The sequence below is a fragment of the Phasianus colchicus genome, chromosome 1 (assembly GCF_987193195.1).
Source record: "Phasianus colchicus chromosome 1, bPhaCol1.hap1.1, whole genome shotgun sequence".
NCBI lineage: Eukaryota > Metazoa > Chordata > Aves > Galliformes > Phasianidae > Phasianus > Phasianus colchicus.
Window position 1 is genome coordinate 7422954 of NC_143436.1, and position 19945 is coordinate 7442898.

At 39.1% G+C, this 19945-nt stretch overlaps 1 protein-coding gene across 1 annotated transcript in view; it reads left to right on the plus strand.

Moving 5' to 3' along the window:
- The window catches only part of CDC123 (cell division cycle 123), a 35580-nt gene extending 17803 nt beyond the window's left edge, over positions 1–17777 (plus strand). The window contains exons 9-13 of the mRNA XM_031615764.2: positions 2343–2465; positions 5988–6016; positions 12077–12205; positions 13893–14030; positions 14831–17777. Of these exons, the coding sequence (XP_031471624.1) occupies positions 2343–2465; positions 5988–6016; positions 12077–12205; positions 13893–14030; positions 14831–14857 (446 nt within the window). The 3' untranslated portion in view covers positions 14858–17777. The remainder of the gene's footprint in view (positions 1–2342; positions 2466–5987; positions 6017–12076; positions 12206–13892; positions 14031–14830) is intronic.
- The last annotated feature ends 2168 nt before the right edge of the window (positions 17778–19945 follow it).

Sequence of the window (19945 nt, forward strand, 5' to 3'; positions counted from 1 at the left end):
TTAATAGGAAGGAAAGTGATTTGCTTTTTCTCCTAAAGAAAAGCAAGTTTGTTCACTTTTTATCCCATACCTACGTACTCACAAGCACCAAGATGGACCCATGTAAGTGATATGTCCAGGATTCCTCATAATGATTCACTGGTGAAGGGATATTGTGTAGTTCTTGTTGTTTCTCCTGACATCTTTGAGCACAGTTACTACGTGCTAGTACAGCACCTGCCTTTTTGTACCTGTTAGGAGCTGTCAATAATTTCTCTTCATTCTGTCCCCACCTATCCAGTCACTAGGAATTTACTTCCTGTCCTTTGTCTCTTGATCAGGGTGTTCTATGAACTGCATGAAGACTTTTTGGGGATCTGCTAATCTGGGTGCTGTCTATTCATGCCAACTGCAGGCTTTATTGCACTTCTTTGTAACAGAGTTTATTTTGCTAATAGCTGAGGTTATCCATTAATCCTGCATTACTTAATGGTATTGATGTAACTTCTTGAAAGAGGAAGAACAGAATCCTGTCCTGTTAGGTGAAGAAAGAGAGAGAAGAGAGAGAGAGGCTCCGAGGTGACCTGAGAGCAGCATTTCAGTATCTAAAGGAGAGCTAGAGGAAAGAAGTGGACAGACTCTTTAGCAAGATCTGCTGTGGTAGAGCAAAGGAAAATTATTTCAAGCTTAAAGAGAGTAGATTTAGGTTAGATATACAGAAAAAGTCTTTTGCAGTGAGGATGGTGAGGCACAGGAACAGGTTGCCAGAGATGTGGTGCATGCCCCATCCCTGGAGACATTCATGGTGAGGCTGAATGGGGCTCTGAGCGACCTGATCTCACTGCAGATGTCCCTGTTCATTGCGGAGGAGTTTGACTAGATAACCTCTAAAGGTTCCTTCCAATTTAAACAATTCTGTGATTAAGTGCTACTAGAAACACAACTGCCAGTGATATGCATCACTGTAATAAATTCTAAAACATTTGAAAGTAAATCTGTTACAGAATGTGTACATGTGCATAATATGTATGCTTGAGAAAGAGGGTGATATTTACTTTCAAATACCCCAAGGCATTTGTACTCTGCCTAATTAAACATTCTGCACACTGCATTACTAAGTTTTGAAACCTGGGGAATTTACCAGTATGGGTTTTTTTTTACAAGCACGCCAACTGCATTTCCTAAGACACTTCCAAGTTTTTTTCCACAATATGTTCCCATGTTCTTAAAATTAATGAGCCTGTCAGTCAACCTAAGGCATAATACTTGCAAAGTGTAGTAAATGCTTTTCCAGTTAGATGTCTGCATCCCCTGCAGTGCTGCCATCTCTTGCTTTTTATTTTTAGGCTTAAGATTTGCAGTGGTATTCCTAACTCAAAGTTCCATTTAAGATGTAAACTTTATATGGACTTTTTGAAAGAGCTCATCTTTGGAGGTGGTCAGCCTTTTCCTAAAGTAAGACTTAGTCTCTGTGTTTTATGTATGGTTAAAAGAGTACACTGCCATCACTGATGCATCTTCTGTGGGATTCTGGATTTTTTTTCTTTCCTAAATACTACACGTTACTCATCTTGCAGTGAGGCATAGGTCTTAATTTGACATTTGTCCAGCGGAGTATTGCAGTGGTTTATGTTGACATATCCTGTATGAGAACTTTTGTCATTTAAGATGTGTTTAATCCTGTTGATGTTGACATAAACTATCATCTTGTATTCATACAAATGCCTGAAACGAAGTGATTGTGATGTAGTTGGGATGATTTATCTAATGTCAGAGACAAAAGAAAGTCCTCAGGTGGGCACAAAGATACTATAGATTGTATTCACTTTGATTCTAGGATTTAAGGTTTCAACTCTAGTGTCTTATCAAACAGGTATGTGTTATTTCATGCTTAATGTGAATAAGTTAAATGAGAATCTTTATGATATGTTCAATTTTGTCCTCTTTGCTAATTGGTAAACCTAGTCTCTCCCCTTTTCATTTCACTCCTCCAAATGGAAGCGTTTTTCACCAGGGTAAACGGGGTAAATGAAACTGATAGGACAAGACAACAAATGGAAATGTAAACTCAGGCAAAGATTACTTCTGAAACTCACTTAAAAATAGTGGGAGTGCGTGCATGTAAACTGAGGTTCATTGAACATAGGGCAGGAAGTTTGTAATGGCAATGCTTCCAGTACTGGAGAATAAAACCAAACAGCAGCTCATTGTTAATGGTTGAAACTTGGGAGAACCCTGTCTTTGAAATAGTGATGATAATGTATGTACTCTGACACTGTTCTGTGATTTTTTTTTTTTTTTTTTGTATTTGTTTGTTTTTTCCATGTCTAAAGCTCTTCATAATCAATTAAACTTGTTGACAGGTATATCACAGAGGGACTACACTCAATACTATGACCATATCTCCAAGCAGCACGAGGAGATCTGTAGATCAATACAGGAGTTTTTCAAGAAACACATACAGTATAAATTCTTGGATGAAGACTGTAAGTATCTTCAGACTTCAGTTAGAAAAGGGAACACAGTGAGGGGAGGAGGGTGTTGATGAAGGTTTCTAAGGACGTTCTGCACTCCTAGTCACAAAGACTTAACAAACAAAATATTTGTTTACTTGTGTGTTTTTTGCTGTTTATTTTCTTTAAAGGCTTTTTTCCCCCTTATGCTTGTTTCTAAATAAGAAAAAATCAGCTTCTGAGTAACGGGATAAGAAATGCTTAACAAAAGGCATTCAAAATTAAGGAAAAATACTTATAAAGATGTCTTATGCTAAATATTGGTTTATTCTCTGAAGAAAAGATCTGGAAGTTATTTTCAAGAACTTGTACAAATGTCTGTTGGAATACTGATGTACAGCATTTGTCTGCTCAAACTTTGGAATGGTATTTGAGATTCTGCCATACCTAAGCAACCTAATTAAATTGTCTCAGTTTGTAAACATGAAATCTTTTACAAATTTTATCAGTAATAATCTCACTAAACCACGTCAGAAAACTAAGATAGTGTTTTGTTTTGACATGTGATCAAGATGGGTGAAAAATATGAAGAAAGTTATATTGCTCTGGCATGGACCAACCCTCAATTTAGGAAAATACATGCACATAAGAATTGTTTGTCAGTTGTGTTGTCTTAGTAAAAATTTGACTACTCAACCATTAGGTAAGCTTTGAGCATGGTTAATAATTTTGCTATTTGAGTGCCATGGTAACTCAGATCTTTTCAGTCTGACTTTCTGAAAAGATCCCTTCTAATGCCAGTCTTTTACTGACATTAAAAAAAAAAAATGGCTCTGCACGATTCTTTTATTTTAGTCTGGATATAATACATATAATTATTATACTAATTTATCAGATCTGTAGCCCTAACATTTTGAAGTAAAATCAATCATACAGATCTGACATTTTGATTACTGTTTTAATTTTCCTCTGTGTCCCGACATAATTTCAGCCTGTATGTAATCAGCTCATAGATAATAATTCAGAGCACTATTTTTAGCAATTGATGCCCAGATTTCAGTTCTGAAACTGCTGCCTAGTGAACTGAAAGGTCTGAAGTGGTATCCTATGTAAAGTAGGTTAAACTGTGCCACCCAAATTACCTTTTAGGGAAATGAGGTTTCAGGATCACCTTCAGGGATGGAGGTTAGTTAGCCTTTTGGTCTTGGGCACTAAACATGGGCAACCCTTCCTGCTGCAGAGAAATGCCATACAGAAAACATTTTCTGCAGGTTTTTTTTCCCTTACCACCCCTACCCCCAACCATATCTCTGTTTCCACTGTCTAGCAGCATATTTGTTGTTAACAATGAAAGTCTGTATTTGTTTGCCTTCAGAAGGAAAGGTATTGTAGCTCTTTCCCTGACTCCTTGCTTCACTGGGGCTTTCAGTTCTGTTTGCTCTGCTTTTTCCAGTTGGTCTGTTAGTATCTCCAGATGGAAGAATTGAGTCAGAGCAGCTGAAGCACTGCAGAGTTGGAGCAGTAAGATAACAGATGGGCAAATGCATTTTAAATACTTTAGAACCTTCTAAAATCCTTTCATAGGAGCCCAACTGGAAACAGTCCTCCAGAGGTATTGATGCTTGCCACAGAGCCACACCTTTACTTGCCTTCAGTTTTAAGCAATTGGATGTTAAGTTTTACTCCAGTTTCACCAGCACACAGCTCGTTTCTCCTCAGTTGGTCCCTAAAGAAGGAGCAGTGCAAGTTTTCCTCTCTGTTTGCTGTTTATCAGTGTCTTAAATTAGTCACCAATGTGCAATCAGTCTTAATGGGGTTGTAAATCCCACTCAGTCTCAATGATTTATGATCACTGCTGCCATAGGCTTGCTTCAAGCTGACAGGCACTGTTTTATAATGGAACTCAGATGAAAAGGCTTTCTGTTGAACACAGTACAAGCAACAGGTTCAGTTGAGTAGCTGTGGAAGAAATCTAGAGCTGCTGTGCTTATCCTGGTATTAGAGACAGAGGGTTTGTCTTAGTGAGAAAGTTACAGCACTTAATTCTAGAGTGTCATTTTAAATTGACGTAACTAAGCTTGTGCAAAAAGATTTCTAGGCCTTATGGTCAAAAACAATGATGTGACTGCTTTTGGCCCTGAGTTTTGCCTTAGTGCAGCCAACTTAGCACAAAGCATGAGGTTAAGCTGCTGAGCAGCTTTACATGCATGGACACGATCTATCAACTTGTCTGCTATTGACAGGCAACTTCCTGAGGAGCTGCTGGGGCTCAAGTATTCTTCAGTCATATCCTGAGTTTAGTCTATCTTATGTGAATTGGGAAATCTCTTAGCTGAAATATTCCCTTCCTCATTAGTGAAGAAAGTGACAATACAGCATTTGTCTGAGTTTTTTTCTAATTCTGGCTTTTCTTTCCTCTACTGAGCTGGTACCATTTCTGCATGTACTCGTGCCTGAATGCTTATCTGTAGATTTTTCCATAGTTGAATAGAAAGACAAATCAAAGGTTTGCTTAACAATACAGAACAGAAGCTAACAGATAGAAGCATGTACAAAGATCTATGCTTAATTAACCAATGGGAGTGGCACTAATGTAACTACACAAAGCAGCTTGACTTAAATCACTGAGATTTTTTGAAAGAGCTGTTGATAACCAGTAGGTGTGCAGTGTCTGCTCTGTGTTACTTTAAACATAGCTCTTTCAGTGCCTCATTGTCAGCATGCCCACTGACCCCTTTGTTCCTACAACCTGTTTTTCTTGTTATCTCCTGAAGTTCTAACCTTTTTTGAAGCAGGATCTTTCTCTCATTAAATGGGATGTCTAGCACAGTGGAGACCAGTGGAGGCCTATCCTTCCATGAAATGTCTCAGTTCTGCTGTAAAACAAACAGCAGTAATGTAGGTGATAAGCTTTTCTCTATGCTAAGACTTTATCTGATGATCTCCACTGGGAGGAAAAATGAACAAAACAAGCCAGAATTAAACGAAAAAGCCCAGCAGACACTCTATCAGTGTATTAACAATAGTTCTTGAAAATTTTCAACTTCCTCTTGGAAATTAACCTAATTCTGGCTTGCATTTCTTTAGATGTATTGACTTTGCCAATTGTGTAGTGTACACGAGTATCTATGTAGAATCATAGAATGGCTTGGGTTGGAAGGGACCTCACAGATTATCGAGTTCCAACCTCCCTGTCACAGGTAAGGCTGCCAGCTGATAGGTCAAGTACTAGATTGGGTTGCCCAGGGCACCATCCAGCCTATCCCTGAACACCTCCAGGGATGGGGTAGCCTGTGGCAGCACCTCAACATCCTCTCAGAGAAAAAATTCCCTCTGACATCTAATCTGAATCTCCCCTCCTTTAATCATCAGACAAGGGGAAATGGTTTTAAATTATTTGTCTGTGTAAAAAGTTGATTTTCCTCCTGTTTATAATCTCTCTTTAAGTATTGGAAGGCCATAATGAGGTCTCCCTTCTCTTCTCCAGGAGAGTTTTAGACATCTTCTGGGAAATTGTATCTTTCAATATTAACTTTTTTTTTCTCTCTTTTTCAGTTGTTTTTGATGTGTACCGAGACAGCAGGGTAAGTGAACAATAGATTGTTTATTTCCTTAGCAATTAAATGTTTGTTCTGTGGAAGCTGTACCTGAAACCCTAGAGAAAGGAATCAAAGAATAGCTGCTTCTTCTTAGAAGTGATCCTGGCAAAAAAAAAAAAAAAAAAAAAAAAGAGTTACCTGGTTTTATCATTCTGTTACTGAATTCCTTTTCAACGTTTGATACTGTCAATGGGATGAAAGTGATAGAGTTAGGGTTGTAAGTATGTCTTTGCCAGTAATTATTTAGTAAATATTTTCTTCCAGACAAGTAGTCTGGAAGCACATAACTTTAGCTTCAATTACAGCTGTGTCTGAATTTGTGTCCACAGAAAGGCCATGAAAATGATCAGAGGGCTGGAGTATCTCTCCTGCTCAGAGATGGGCTTGTACAGCCTGGAGAATAGAAAGCTCTGGATAGACCTCTTCGTAGCCTTCCAGTAATTGGAGGGATCGTAGAATCATAGAATGACCTGGGTTGATCATTGAGTTTCAAATCCCCCTGCTATATGCAGGGTCACCAACCACCAGACCAGGCTGCCCAGAGCCACATCCAGCCTGGCCTTGAATGTCTCGAGGGATGGGGCATCCACAACCTCGTTGGGCAACCTGTTCCAGTGTGTCACCACCCTCTGTGTGAAAAACTTCCTTCTAATATCTAAACTAAACCTCCCCTGTCTCCATTTAAGACCCTTCCCCCTTGTCCTATCACTATCCACCCTCATAAACAGGAGGGGGAATGGCTGTTTATACGCTCCTTCAAGTACTGGAAGGCCATAATGAGGTCTTCCCGGAGTCTTCTCTTTTCCAAGCTTAAACAAGCTCAGTTCCCTCAACCTTTCCTCACAGGAGAGGTGCTCCAGCCCTCTGATCATCTCTGGACCTGCTCCAAGAGCTCCACGTCCTTCCTGTGCTGGGGGCCCCAGGCCAGGATGCAGTACTGCAGACGGGACCTCACAAGAGCTGAGTAGAGGGAGACAATCACCTCCCTCTCCCTGCTGGCCACCCCTTTTTTAATGCAGTTAGAACACAGTTGGCCTTCCAGGCTGCAGGCGCACACTGCTGGCTCATGTCCAGCTTCTTATCTACCAGGACCCCTAAGTCCTTCTCCACAGGGCTGCTCTCCAGGAGATCTTCCCCCAGTTTGTATAAATACCTGCGGGAAGGTATAAAAAGAAGGGGGCAAACTCTTTAGCAGGGTCTGTGGTGATAGAACAAGGGAAAACGGCTTCAAGCTTAAAGAGGATAGATTTAGGTTGGATACAAGGAAAAAATCTTTCCCAGCAAGGGTGGTGAGGCACTGGAACAGGTTGCCCAGAGATGTGGTTAATGCCCTGTCCCTGGAGACTTTCAAGGCGAGGATGGGTAAGACCCTGGGCAACCTGATCTAGCTGTAGGTGTTCCTGTTTATTGCAGGAGAGTTGGACTAGATGGCATTTAACAGTTCCTTCCAGCTGTAAGGATTCTATGATAAATAGCTTAAGTGAAGCACTGCTCACTCTATATAGTGCCTACTATAGGTACTTTTGACAGAAATGTAGCTGAATGTTCAGCTGGAATTAGTAGGCTATTTCAAAAAATGAGGAGGGTGATGTTTTGCTCACTAAAAGAAATTCAGTAGATTCTTAGCAGTTTTTCTTCAAAAAATCATCGCTATAGCATCTGAACTCATCAAAGTTAATCACTTCTTCAGAGTGTTCTTCAGCAGTTGAAAAATGACTCTTATTCTAAGATACAAAGGAATGATCATCAAAAGAGTATATGATTGTTGTATTCCTAATTTGAAGCAGATGGAAGCTATTTTTTTTCTATTCAAATTGTTCCAGCTGTGGTTCTGAGTGCTCAGCAAGTTGGATCACTGAACATCCAGATAGTGACAGACTAGGGAGAAATGTCCCATCCTAACTTGAAATGCTAGCCACCTTGACTTCTCCTAGTGTCAACTGTTAGAAATAGGTCATGTGAGCTATTCTCTAACAGCACATATTGTCTTAAAGGAGTCCACAACTGAAAAATCCAAAAGCTGATTTTAGGGATGACGTTCAGTCAGTGAGTTAAGTTAGGAGTATTTGTAGTTAGTTTGCATAAAAACTTTGACTTCTGCTGAAGTTTTTTGTAATTGTGTAATAGTAAATCATGCCACAGTTTGCGAAACAGAAACAAAAGAAATGCGTGATGTGGAAAATTACTGTATAGTGAAAGCTGGGCTGTCGAACAATAAGTATCTAGAATCAGGCTACAGGCTAAAAGCAGCCATGCTGAATGGCATGTGAAACTTACCTGCCTGGATTCAAATCATCGGACTTGAGGATGCTGTCAGATGAAACACGGAGCAGTGCTTCAGCATCTAAGCAAGTCCTGCTTTTGGGTACTCCTGCCTCACAGCTGAAGTGTGAAGACAGTTTATTTAAGTAAGAGGCTTCAGCCTCTGTGATCTCAAATAAACAGTGTTTCTTCATCTGTCAGGATAGAATATATCTGTTTGTAGACAACTCTCAGTGCCTTCTACCCTCGAGTCTTGTAAACTGCCAGATAATCCTTTGTGTGTCAAATCCTCCTCCTTTCACACATACTTCTGTGGTTTGCAATTGTATTATTCATTGCTCCCTTTGTATGTGAGATATAGGCAGCGAAAGAATATTGAGTGTTGCTGAGTCTAATTAATTTCCAGAGCCCATGCTCTTCCTCGGGCTGGTTGCATGGCAACCTCACCTACAGAATGAGAGAAATGTCCGATGTCTGCTTATTTTAAATTCTTTCAGCTCTAAAATATTCAGCTTGGAGAAGCTTGTTTCCTTACTGTGACTGTGGAAGAGAGCAAACCGCTCCACGCTTTCTGTAGTTGCTTGAGAGGCTGCAGAGTGGTCTGCCACAGGTCCGGCTTATTGAGTTGGAATGACAGTGCCTTGGTTTGAGGGCAAACTTTTCTGTGGCTGACCTTTCCATTTACTTTCTCTTCACTGAGCTCTTCTGAGCTAGCTCTGGTTTGGCAGACAGACCTTCTTTTAAGGCAGAAATGCTGTTATACGGTTTTCAAAGCTGGATGATCTGGATACCTAGCCCTAGAGAGGTCATGTTGGAGGACCAGTAGCCTGTTTCCATTTGGATTGGCTTTTTTTTTTTTTTTTTTTTGCACAAAAACTGACAAGCCTGAGTTTCAGCTCTGCTGTTGCTCCTGGTGATACCTCTTACAAGTTCTACACCTTGTAACCATGTTCAAAACAAGTCACTGTGTTACGGAAAATCAGTGCAAAGCTCCAGGCCACTGCAAATTCATCACTCTCTTCTTGTTAACATGCAAACCAGCACTAGCATCTATCTGCCTTGTGAGCATTGTCACTGTGCTTGCAGGTGCAGCTAGGGAAATGTAACAGTTTTGTTTGCATTTTATCTTTTAACTTCCTTTAAACAGTCTTTGTCACAAGCATTTCCTTTCAGCAGCATACTGCTGAATGCTTTAGAAAAACAAAACATGAAGCTGTCATGATATGGTAAATCTATCAGTTCCTTTTTTAGGATGAAGGGAAAAAGAAAAGTTATGTAATAATATGATTTTTTTTTTCCCTCTTCAGATAAGAACAGCCTTGCTTGCTTGCTTCTTGTGCATTTCTGTTCTCTCATATGATAAAGATTACTAAGAAGACTGCACATAAATAGCTTTACTATTGCTCTTTAGATATACAGCGCATATCACCTCAAACAACATTTAAATAATAAAATTCAAAGTAAGATTTGAATGAGTATTTAACCTTGAGAAAATACGGTCTAGTTACTCACCCAGAGCTATGTACATTCCCTTTAATGAAACCTGAGAAAGGACACTGTTTGCCACTTTTCATCCATTTGCAACTAATGGAGCTCAGCGTAGATTTAAAATGGTCTCGAGGTGTTGCAGTCAGAGTTCCACTGTCTGCAGAGAGGGAGAAATGTTTCTGTGAGCACCTGAGCAGCCAAATATTGCTTTCAGTAGTCAAAAACGTTTTTTGGTTTTTTTTTTTTCCAGGTACATCTTTTCCCCAAGGAAACAATCTTGAATTCCTACTTCTGGAAAGAAGTAGTTACATGTATTTGGGGTGAGAAAGTCTCTGAGAGAGCCTGTCATGGGGAAATCCTTTATTGAGTGTAAACCTTTCTGATGCAAGGAAAAGTTCTCTGAACTGCAGAATGAACTTTGCCAGCCATTGCTTCTGTCTGTGATTAAATTGGTTCATTAACTTGTTTTTCTAGAGTGATAGAATGAATCTGAATTTCAGATTTCTCCTCCTGATGCCTTGGAGCTAGTGAGATGTCCCCATTAGCAAAAGTAAAATATTGCTTATAATGAGAATTTGTGACTGTGTTTCTGGGAGGAACAGAGAGAGAAAATGATAGCAGAGCTTGCCCCTTTTTGCTGTCTGTGGTAGTGGTGTCAATTTTGGTTCAGAGGTTTTGCAATTTAGCCATGCAGGTCTGTGCAGTGTCACTCTTCCAAAACAAGTAAGAAACAGTTCAGGTCTGTGTCCTTGCAGTTCCCAGCTTCTTTTGTAGCTGTCTGGTTTTAGCACGGCTCTTATAGTTCACTGGCTTCTTAAAACTTGCTCTGGGACAGCTGAACCCAATTGATCTACCCTGAAAGGGAGACCTGTCTAGGTCTGTACGCAGCCAGGTTGCTGTGTTGGCACAGCTCCCATTTACAAGAAATATCTCTGGTTTCATCTGTGATGGGACTTCCCCAACCTGCATTAGTAGCTCAGTATAGATGGTGACAGACTGTTTTTAGCCTCTAGCAGTTTTCTGCTGTTGTATGGGTTTATATTCGTTTCTTACTCTACAGCACTTAAATGCCTGTGAGTGTGGCTTAGGTGGTGTGGGTGGAAGTCTCCATGTTACTCTACGACTGAAGGCTTCAAAGGAATGAAGCTACATGTTAGAAAACAGATGGCTGTGGTATAATAGTTAAAGATACATTGAAGTTTACATCAAGATAGGATCTTTTAAAGACAGAAGATCATTCAGGAAGGAGAGTGAGCAAAGGAAAGCAAAATTTTGTAGTAACTGCATAGGTCTCACGTGTGATTTGCAGTTGGTTTTTAATAAACAAAGTAAATCCCTTCAATCCCACTGATGCTTCAGAAACCTTAGTCTCCCTGTTTGGTAGGTCTGATTTCTTCTGTATGTGGCAGGTGTTGTTTTGCTAGTTCTCAGTACCACCTATATTCACATTTCATTATGAAGTTTTTGTTTTATTAGATGACACTTCCTTGGGTGAGAAGAGGTGCAGCTTCAGCACAGGGCTATCTTGAGATGGCTCAAGGAACACAAGTCCTTTCTTGCTCCTTGGCAGACTTCTGTTACCTTTAATAAGTCATATCAATCTCTCTGCTTACATTCTTCAATTGTACAATCAGCATGCTCTTGTGCATACTACCAGAACTGTTTGACATATGAATATGTTAAAGATATGGCAAGAGAAATTAGCTTGGACTACTAAGGGTTATATCAAAAATACCCTTGTGTTTTTTTTAATCTATGTCTATGCAGCATCTTTCAGCTTTCATGATCTCCACCAGCAAATTGCAGACCTTGCTCTGTATTTTTACAGTCCCTTCTGAGAACAAGAACAGCGATCCTTTTAGGCTGCTGAATGTATAGGAGTGCTGTGGTGACTTTTGATGGAAAGCAAAATACCTGGGTTTTATTTCTTTATATTTCTTTTTTCTCTTTCTTGTTCATGCTGTCTGGGGATCATGGAGGATTTCTGTGGTTTCACCCTTGCATAGAACTGCACCTTGTGTGGAGCTGAATTCAGTTTATTTGAGCTCTGTGTGATCTTCTGTCTAAAATAATAATAATAAAAATATTAAGTCAGAGCTTGCTGTTTTTTAAAACTGTTTGCCTTATATAAAGTATGTTACAATATTTTCAGCATGTAAGAACAGATGCTTTCAGTTTTGGCATCTATTTTTGTCTCTAAAGACCAGGCCTATTACAGTAGTATAAGTGCATGCGTGTTCTGGCTTTATTTGAAACTATGTGACTTGTTTTAATTCTTCTTTCGTTACATTGCAGGGTAAGATTTGGTTAATAGATTTTAATCCGTTTGGAGAAGTAACAGACTCACTGCTGTTTACGTGGGATGAACTGACCTCTGGGAGAAATCTAAAAGGCGACCAGAGTGAAGGGGAAGCAACAGAACAGGTACAGCTCTGCTGCCAGGGAAGCTGGCTAGCAAATCCAGAAGGCATTAGGGCCTCTGCTGCTTCTTTTTTTCTTAACTGAATTATGGTGCAAATCCCACTGAAGTAAATGAAAGTCCTCAGCTCTTGAAATGTAAACTCTTTGTGAGTAGAATCAATCTATCTTTCTGACAGTAGTTTATCTCAGTAAGCAGCACCTGCTAGTGTTAAATGCCTACAGGGGAATTTGTAGTTCAAACCTTACAAGCCCATATAGCAGCTTTGACCTCATTGTCAGAAAGATGCCCTGAAAATTGCTTTTACTCAGTTCTAATGTATTTTAAATTTCTTCCACTCTCTTTGATTTTTTTAAAAATCTGTTGCTTTTCCGTTTATTTGCTTGAAGTTCTGTTTTGTTGATTTATATTTGGTAGGAAGCAAGAAGCAGCTTAACTTCTGTATCCTCCTCATATTGAACACTGTCTGGGACACTTTGTCCTTTGGTTGGACTCTCTGGACTTACAGAGCAGTGCTTTTTTATCCCTGTTCCAAGCTGCATTCTCTGTGTGAAAACAAATAACTTCCCATTAATTTGGAGAGAGGAAGAGCCTTTTTGTTCTCCAGCTTCTTTCTTGTTGTGTGTCTGAGATGAGTCCTCACTTCTAAATGGGTTCTTGAGTGGCTGGATAGAAGAGAGAAAGCTAGTGTGATCTTATGAAGTACTTGCTATTTGTCTGAGAGATGACTAGTCAGATACTATGGGCTTCTCTTTGTAACTGTAACTCAAGTGACATTATTGAGCTTTGCTTTAGTTCCATCACCATTTTCATAACGTTGAAAGGGAAATAAACTACTGTTTTCTCTTAGTCTCATGGTGTATGTAAATTCAGCGAACTCTTCTGCTAGAAGCTATGTCTCCCTTGTTAAAGCACATTCCCAGTTCCAGCTTTCCATTTTTGTTTTGTGGATTTATTTTTCTGGGTGCCAAGTGCTTTACATAATTTTTCTGGTGTAAGCCCGAATGAAGAGTAGAATGACTTCATGCTGAAACTTGCATCCAGTAATAAAATCTGCTGAAAAGTTACTGAACTTCCTTTAAAATGAAGTTACCCACTGCCATGCAATTAACAATCGTATTGCTTGTCAGATCTAGAGTATCTTAAATATATAATACATTAAAGTGAAATTTTATATTAAATTAAACCTTGCTAGAATTGAGAGTTTAGAGATACTTTTGAATGTTGCATAGAGGTATTTTAGCCGTCAGTGAATAAATTGGTCAGAGAGGTTAGATCATAATTTTGTTAATACAAACATGGGTTTAAAGAAAGAACCTATGAAGAGGGGCCTAGAGGTATTACTGTAAACTTTTTCTTTTACACACAGTCACATAGATTTCTTGATATCTCCATTGCTATGGCACCATTGTAAATATACATATTAAATACATTTCTACAGTGTATCATTTGTTTTACTTTGAAGTGAGGAACTGACTCTATTTGACTGTTAGTAACATTCTAACTCTTGCTTTTAATTGCGTGGCTTTTAATGACAAAATATAAAATTGTTAAAAAGTGCAAAGTTAGTCGACTGAAAGCTAAATAAGCTCTTCTGCAAGGTGACTCAGACACTGTAATGGAGGAGTTCAAATGATGTTCCTGGTTTTACTCAGGCACTGTTTTTTTATTATCCATCATTCTTTTCCAAAGGACTATCCAGTTTTTCGTTGTACAAACAGTCAAGTTACTGTTCAGCCCAGCCCATACCTGAGTTACCGACTACCGAAAGATTTCGTGGACCTGTCTACAGGAGAGGATGTTCACAAATTAATTGACTTTCTTAAACTGGTAAGAGTTACCAGAAAGTTTTTACATACGATCCCTGTAAAGAGGTAACATCTAAGTGCCTGAAACTGCTTTTATAATTAGCATAGGTTACATGTGTGCATAAAAATGTATGGGTTAATTTTGTATGTATGTATGCATGTATTTTCTTTCACTGATGAAGAGCAAGCTCTCTTTTTGATCTCGCTTCATTTAATTAATTTTATCTTTAGGGGAAGCAATGAGTGTAGTTTGACAAGTCACACTCAAGAACCTTGTGGGTTTCTTTTCTTATTGAAATGTAAATATAAATGTAGTCTAAATGGAAATGTCAACTTCAGCTATTAAAAATACACATCTAAGAACTTCTTTAAAAGTTACAACATAAATATATTAGGAAAAATGCAATTCCTTTCTTCCTTCAATAACAGTGACAAGGAAGTGTGACTCTTTTAAAGGTGGGGAGACAGGGCAGATTGCCTTCGTCCTGATTACTGACTTCTTCCAGTTAGTTATTGGGGGTGCAAATCTTGTTCTTTAGTCTAAATAAAATCCAGTAGTTTGGGATGAGGGAGAGAGCTGCCATTGCTGGGAACATTCTCTTATATCATTCAAAAATAGCTTAGAAATGCGGTCGTTGTCTAATACCCATTTTATCTTTGATGTACTTGTGATTTATTAGTGCTCTCACTTCACACAACTGTATTATAGAATGGAATCATAGAATGGTTTAGGTTGGAAGGGACCTTTAAGATCACCTTGTTCCAACCCCCCTGCTATAGGCAGGGAGCTGTATCCTAACATTGTGAATTTTCTTTTGACAGAAAAGAAATCAGCAAGATGATGACTGAGATATCAAGAAGCGTCGCAATTAATTGTGGAACAATTCAATCAGGAAATGCAGAAAAAGCTATGTTTAGGGCAACTATTAAGCTAAAGAAAAACTGTCTTTTATAGTCAACAAAAGAACTTAAAAGCTGTTCATCTTTATGTGTCTGTTGGCTTATATAACAATGTAGAAAGCTTCTTCGTGAAAACATGGAGGATCAGGGTGAGATCTTCTTGGATTCCAGCTTAAAGGCCATGATACAGTGATGCAAGCAACAATCTGAGTGCAACTGACAGCCTTCGTATCACATAATGTAAAAATGGATGCTATTGAAATATGCTATTGGACTCTCTGGTCATAAATAGGACAACATCTAATTCGTCTGCAGTTAAAACATCAAGAATTCTCTGAATTTAGACACTGTCTTGCTTAAAACAGAATAGTTACAAGGAAAAACTTTTTCTTCATTGTGAAGGCTGCTCCTTCCTTCATTTCATGGAACAGATGTAACTACTAATGCTTCCTTGAAACTTATTTTTAACATGATTATATACCAGGCATCAGCTTTGGCTTTAATATAAATAGTTAAACGCAACATGAACCTGTAATTTTATGTGGACTCAATCTCACTTCTTCTGGATTACTTAAGAAAATGATTACTGTTTTTGTCTTAAATTCTGTACTTTCTTGATACTACTTCATGTTCTTTGTATAGAAGGAAAATTGACTAAATTGGGGAAATGGAAGCTCTTGGTACTGATTTTTTTTTTTTTTTTCCCTCTCCTATCAAAGGGGGTCATTTTCAGACTAAGAAGCAGCTGCCTTCTGGACATAGGTGTTTGCATGGTGTCGGTAGTGTGTTCTGTTGGAGATACTCAGCCACTGGAAACTGGTTCCTATGTTGGACCAGTTATGTGATACTCTGTGTGTGTATATAAAGTTATTCGTGTTTCTTGCCTCGCTTTTGCTGGCAAGTTGATGTGGCACTCAGTTACCATCTGTTCTTAGATGTTAAATCTGAGTTTAGATGTTAAATGATTTCTTACTGTCACTATTTAGCTTCAGTTTTGAGTGAACTCTTGACTAAAGATTACGTGGAGTAAGAATTCAGTTCTACCAAATATAATTTATTAAACATCACAGATTTACAGCCCCTCTAATCTGTAGAGAATCTGCTCTACTCTTTCACTCTGAAGCATTGGAATCTCCTTCTCCATAGCTTTTTGTTCACAAATTAGGTGGACACTAACTTAGGGCTGGGCTCTACCGAATTCTGTTGTACTACAGGACTTTTGAGGAGGTTTTTCTCACCCTTATCAGAAAGGTGTATAAATGTTTCTAAATCAAGTAGGAACTTCAGAACTTAAAAATCAAAAAAGCTTTACTTTCTCTTCTGAAGTTACTCCTTCCTGGCCATAACCTAAAGATCTAACTGATTATCTCTAAACAAGATAGCACCCTGCAGTTCCTCTTCATAACTACAGATTGTTGTCCTGAAAGATACTGAATTTTGGTTTAAAGCAGTAAGATGGCTTTCTGAATCTTTTTTTTTATCATCATCACAGCTTTCAGTGCTGGATATTTAGTGGAACAAATATGGTGTCAGGACTTGTTTGATGGGACCCTGTGTACTCTGAAGCATCCCTTTAGCTGAGTAAACTGCAGCAATAGCCTTTTAACAATCCTTCACATCTTGAGTTTGTTATTTCTCTTGAAGATGGCATGACTGATCATAATGCAGAACTCTTAGACATGCTGGCATGATGTTTTTCTTGTGCTCTGTGTTTATAGTTCAGCTGTTCTAGAACAAATCCCAATGGAACTGAAAACTAGCTTAGAATGTGTGTCCCTAAACAGCTTTGCTTGTTTCCAGCCTGAGCAAAGTTTGTTTTTCTCCCCTGTGATGCTAAGAGATGACCAGTCTGAATTAACAGGTTGCTCAACCAAGCTACCAAACACTGATAACTATCTTTATTTTGAGTTGCAGGAACTTAAACTTCCTTTGGGCTTAATGAAGAACCATATAAGGAAGCAGAACAGGAGGATTGCAGCTCAGCAAGAAGTATCAGACAAGTCTTCATTATTTCACAGCCAATGGCTGTAGTATTTAATCTCTCAGATGAATAGTGGGAGTCAGGATTCCAATGGCCCTGCAAGTAATACTTATTAGCACGTAGTGGCTTAGTTCAGTACAGTTCTATTCCATTCACTCTTCCAATGCTGTCCTTGTCTTCCTGACTACCAACATAACATTTTGAGTGAAAGTTAAGATTAGAATAAGCAGCATCACGGATAATACTGTTCTTAATTTAAAAACTTCTCTCTCTCTGTCGACTTGTTTCCACCTAAAAAGAGATGTTCTGACTGAATTTTCTGAGAGGTGCTCTATTATGTCTGAAAAGGATCCTAAAAATAGTATAATTTTCCTCAGCTCTGGGTTTCAGTAAATGAATAGCACTTGTTGGAATCCAGTCGCACTCTATGACTTGTTAATCCTCCTAATTTCATTTAACGTTCCTTGCTAGAAATTTCATGCATCTTATTCTTAAGCACTTGCACTTAGCTGATGTCCAGGGTGCAGTGCTGGCCAGAGAAAAGGTACACAGTGAGACACAGTTCAGGTGCTCGTTTAAGCACTGCAAACAAACAGTCACAGTTTAAGGCTTTCGTGAGACTATTGCCAGTTGAAAAGGTTCAAAAGCAGATCATTGGTAGTGTGGAGGTGGGTAACAAAGTGGTGCAAAGCTGCCTAAAAGCACTTCCTGGTACTTTTGTGTGGGCTTCAGTTAGTTTAGCTCTTACAAACTGTCCCGATTCTGAAGTGTTGAATAGTTGGAGAAGAACAGAAGGTATCTGTCAGTGAATATAATTGCACAAATCAGCTTGGCAGCTAGCAAATAATTTTAACCCCAGAGGTCAGAGTTATGCTGCTTAGTTTGTGTTTGGATAGCGAATCTGTCACTTGAGGAAATTATATTGTGTTAAAATACGTATCTCTGTTTAAGAGAAGGTGAGTCATTGAAGTATAATACAGAGAGAGACAATAGGACATTTGATTCATGTCAGATACTTGATAATGCTGATATTTGGGGGCTTAAGTTTAGCTGTCTTAACAACAGAAGTTTGTCTGGATGTTGAATTGACAGTGTCTTTGAACTTGATGACTTCTGTAAAGATAAAGTCTGCTTAAGTTTATGGCCATCCTAGAATTTTATGGAATTGAAATGATTTCTTGCCATAGCTGGCTTACTGCGTGTAGACTCGAAGCTTTCTCAAAGGTACAGAGTCCTTAAGCAAGAATATGTAATTATAGATTTTTATAATAATAAAGGGATTAGCACTGTGCTAAGATGCTGTGTTTCTCTTTTTTGTTTTTCTTTTGAAGACTTGCTCTATTTCTGTGTGTTAACTATGGTAGCAATGCGTCCCCTGGGCACTTAAAATGTTTTGCCTGCCCTGAGGTCCTCTGAAGAGCTGATGAGGCGTTTTCTAACAGTGTATTTTGGCAGGTTGTGGGGAAAGGTTGGTTGGTCAAAAATGCTGACTTCTCAGAACCTTGCTCTATGGGAGAGAATTTATGCTAGTTACAAATAAACATTTGGGAGAGACTTCAGGTTCTTTCTGAACAACATTTCTGCCAAGTGAAAAAACAGTCATTACCTGTTATTTGTAATCTTCAGGGCTCATGTCCAGATGATTACACCCTAGAGTAGGGCTTAAAATTTTGCTTTCTGTCTGTAAATGTGGGTTCCTGTTTCCTGAACTGAAGGATCTAGCTTTTGCCTATGGTGCTGGTGTGGAACTTGGTCCTGCCAGACTGTTGTATTTCATAGATGTAAATAAATTACTCATTGGAGCTGAGACTTTAAGAGGCAGAGAGAGAACGAAGACTAAAATGTCTTTACAGCAGTATGGGTAATGTATGAGAGGAACTCAGTATTTCTCAAAATCCAGGTTAGTGGGCATGGCAGAGATTTTTGGAAGACAAGCTGGAACAAAGAGGCATGTGGTTCTTTTGGGAAGCATTGATGCTGAGGCACGATGCTGTAGAGCAAAAGTGTCTGTATTCCCAAGGCTGTGGAAACTAGATGTTCCCACAACAGGAAAAACAGAAGCTGATGTCCAGCCCATGGGCCGTGTGTGGCCTGACATGGCTCACAATGTGGCATTTCTCCTGGAGGTGGCTCTTCCCTACTGAGTGGCCAAGTGTGCACCCACTGCTCACAACAACCAAACATCAGTGTGTGATGGGCACTATCTGGGCTGAAACCAGGGCACAGCTGCAGTGCTAACTCAACGTATGGCAAATAATTGTATGTATTTTCATACTTTGGCTTCACAGCCAGGCTTTATTTGTGCTATTGCTTTTGGCTGTATGTACTTCTGTGAGCAACTTTTGTGAAGAATAAAGTACAGGAAGAGTAACATTTTGTTAAGAAAATCTCTGATAAGCACCTTGAGAACTCACTTAGACTTGCAACCCCTGCTGCTGAATCAAATTGATGCATTAGTTTTACAAAAACAAGGCTACATATCCCACTAGTTTTGTTTTTGTTGCTCTCTCTGTAGTACATATTTTACAAGGGCAGCTCTTAAAGTAATGCCTGCTATTTTATTATGTTGGCCCAGAACATCAGAGGTGGATGTTGTTGATATGGCAGTAGAGGTTGAACTTTCCACCAATATTCCATTATTTTTGTTGCTATGTGACAGATGGCAGCAGAGGGGCAGTCTAAGAAAATGGTGTCTGACACGAAGTGTGGAAGAAGCAAAGGTGTGCCATTGAATTCTCTCATGCAAAAAAAAAAGGAATTGTGCCTATTGACGTTCACTGATGCTTGCTGAACATTTACAGAGACCTAACAATGAATGTGAGTGCAGTTTCAACAGTGATGACAACAACAGTGGGTCACCTCTGCTGCTGCAGGTTTTGACGAGCATGGTATGCAGCCTGTTGTTATTGCTGGTGAAGATGCATAGCAAGTGGTGCTGGCTATGTTGGAAAATACTGTCTTGTAGCTGAGAGTTTTCTCTATCAAGCAGAGTTACTGCGCTCATTATATCTGTCGTAGTTTCCATGGAAATTAATAGGAGGTGTTAGTTTCAGGGT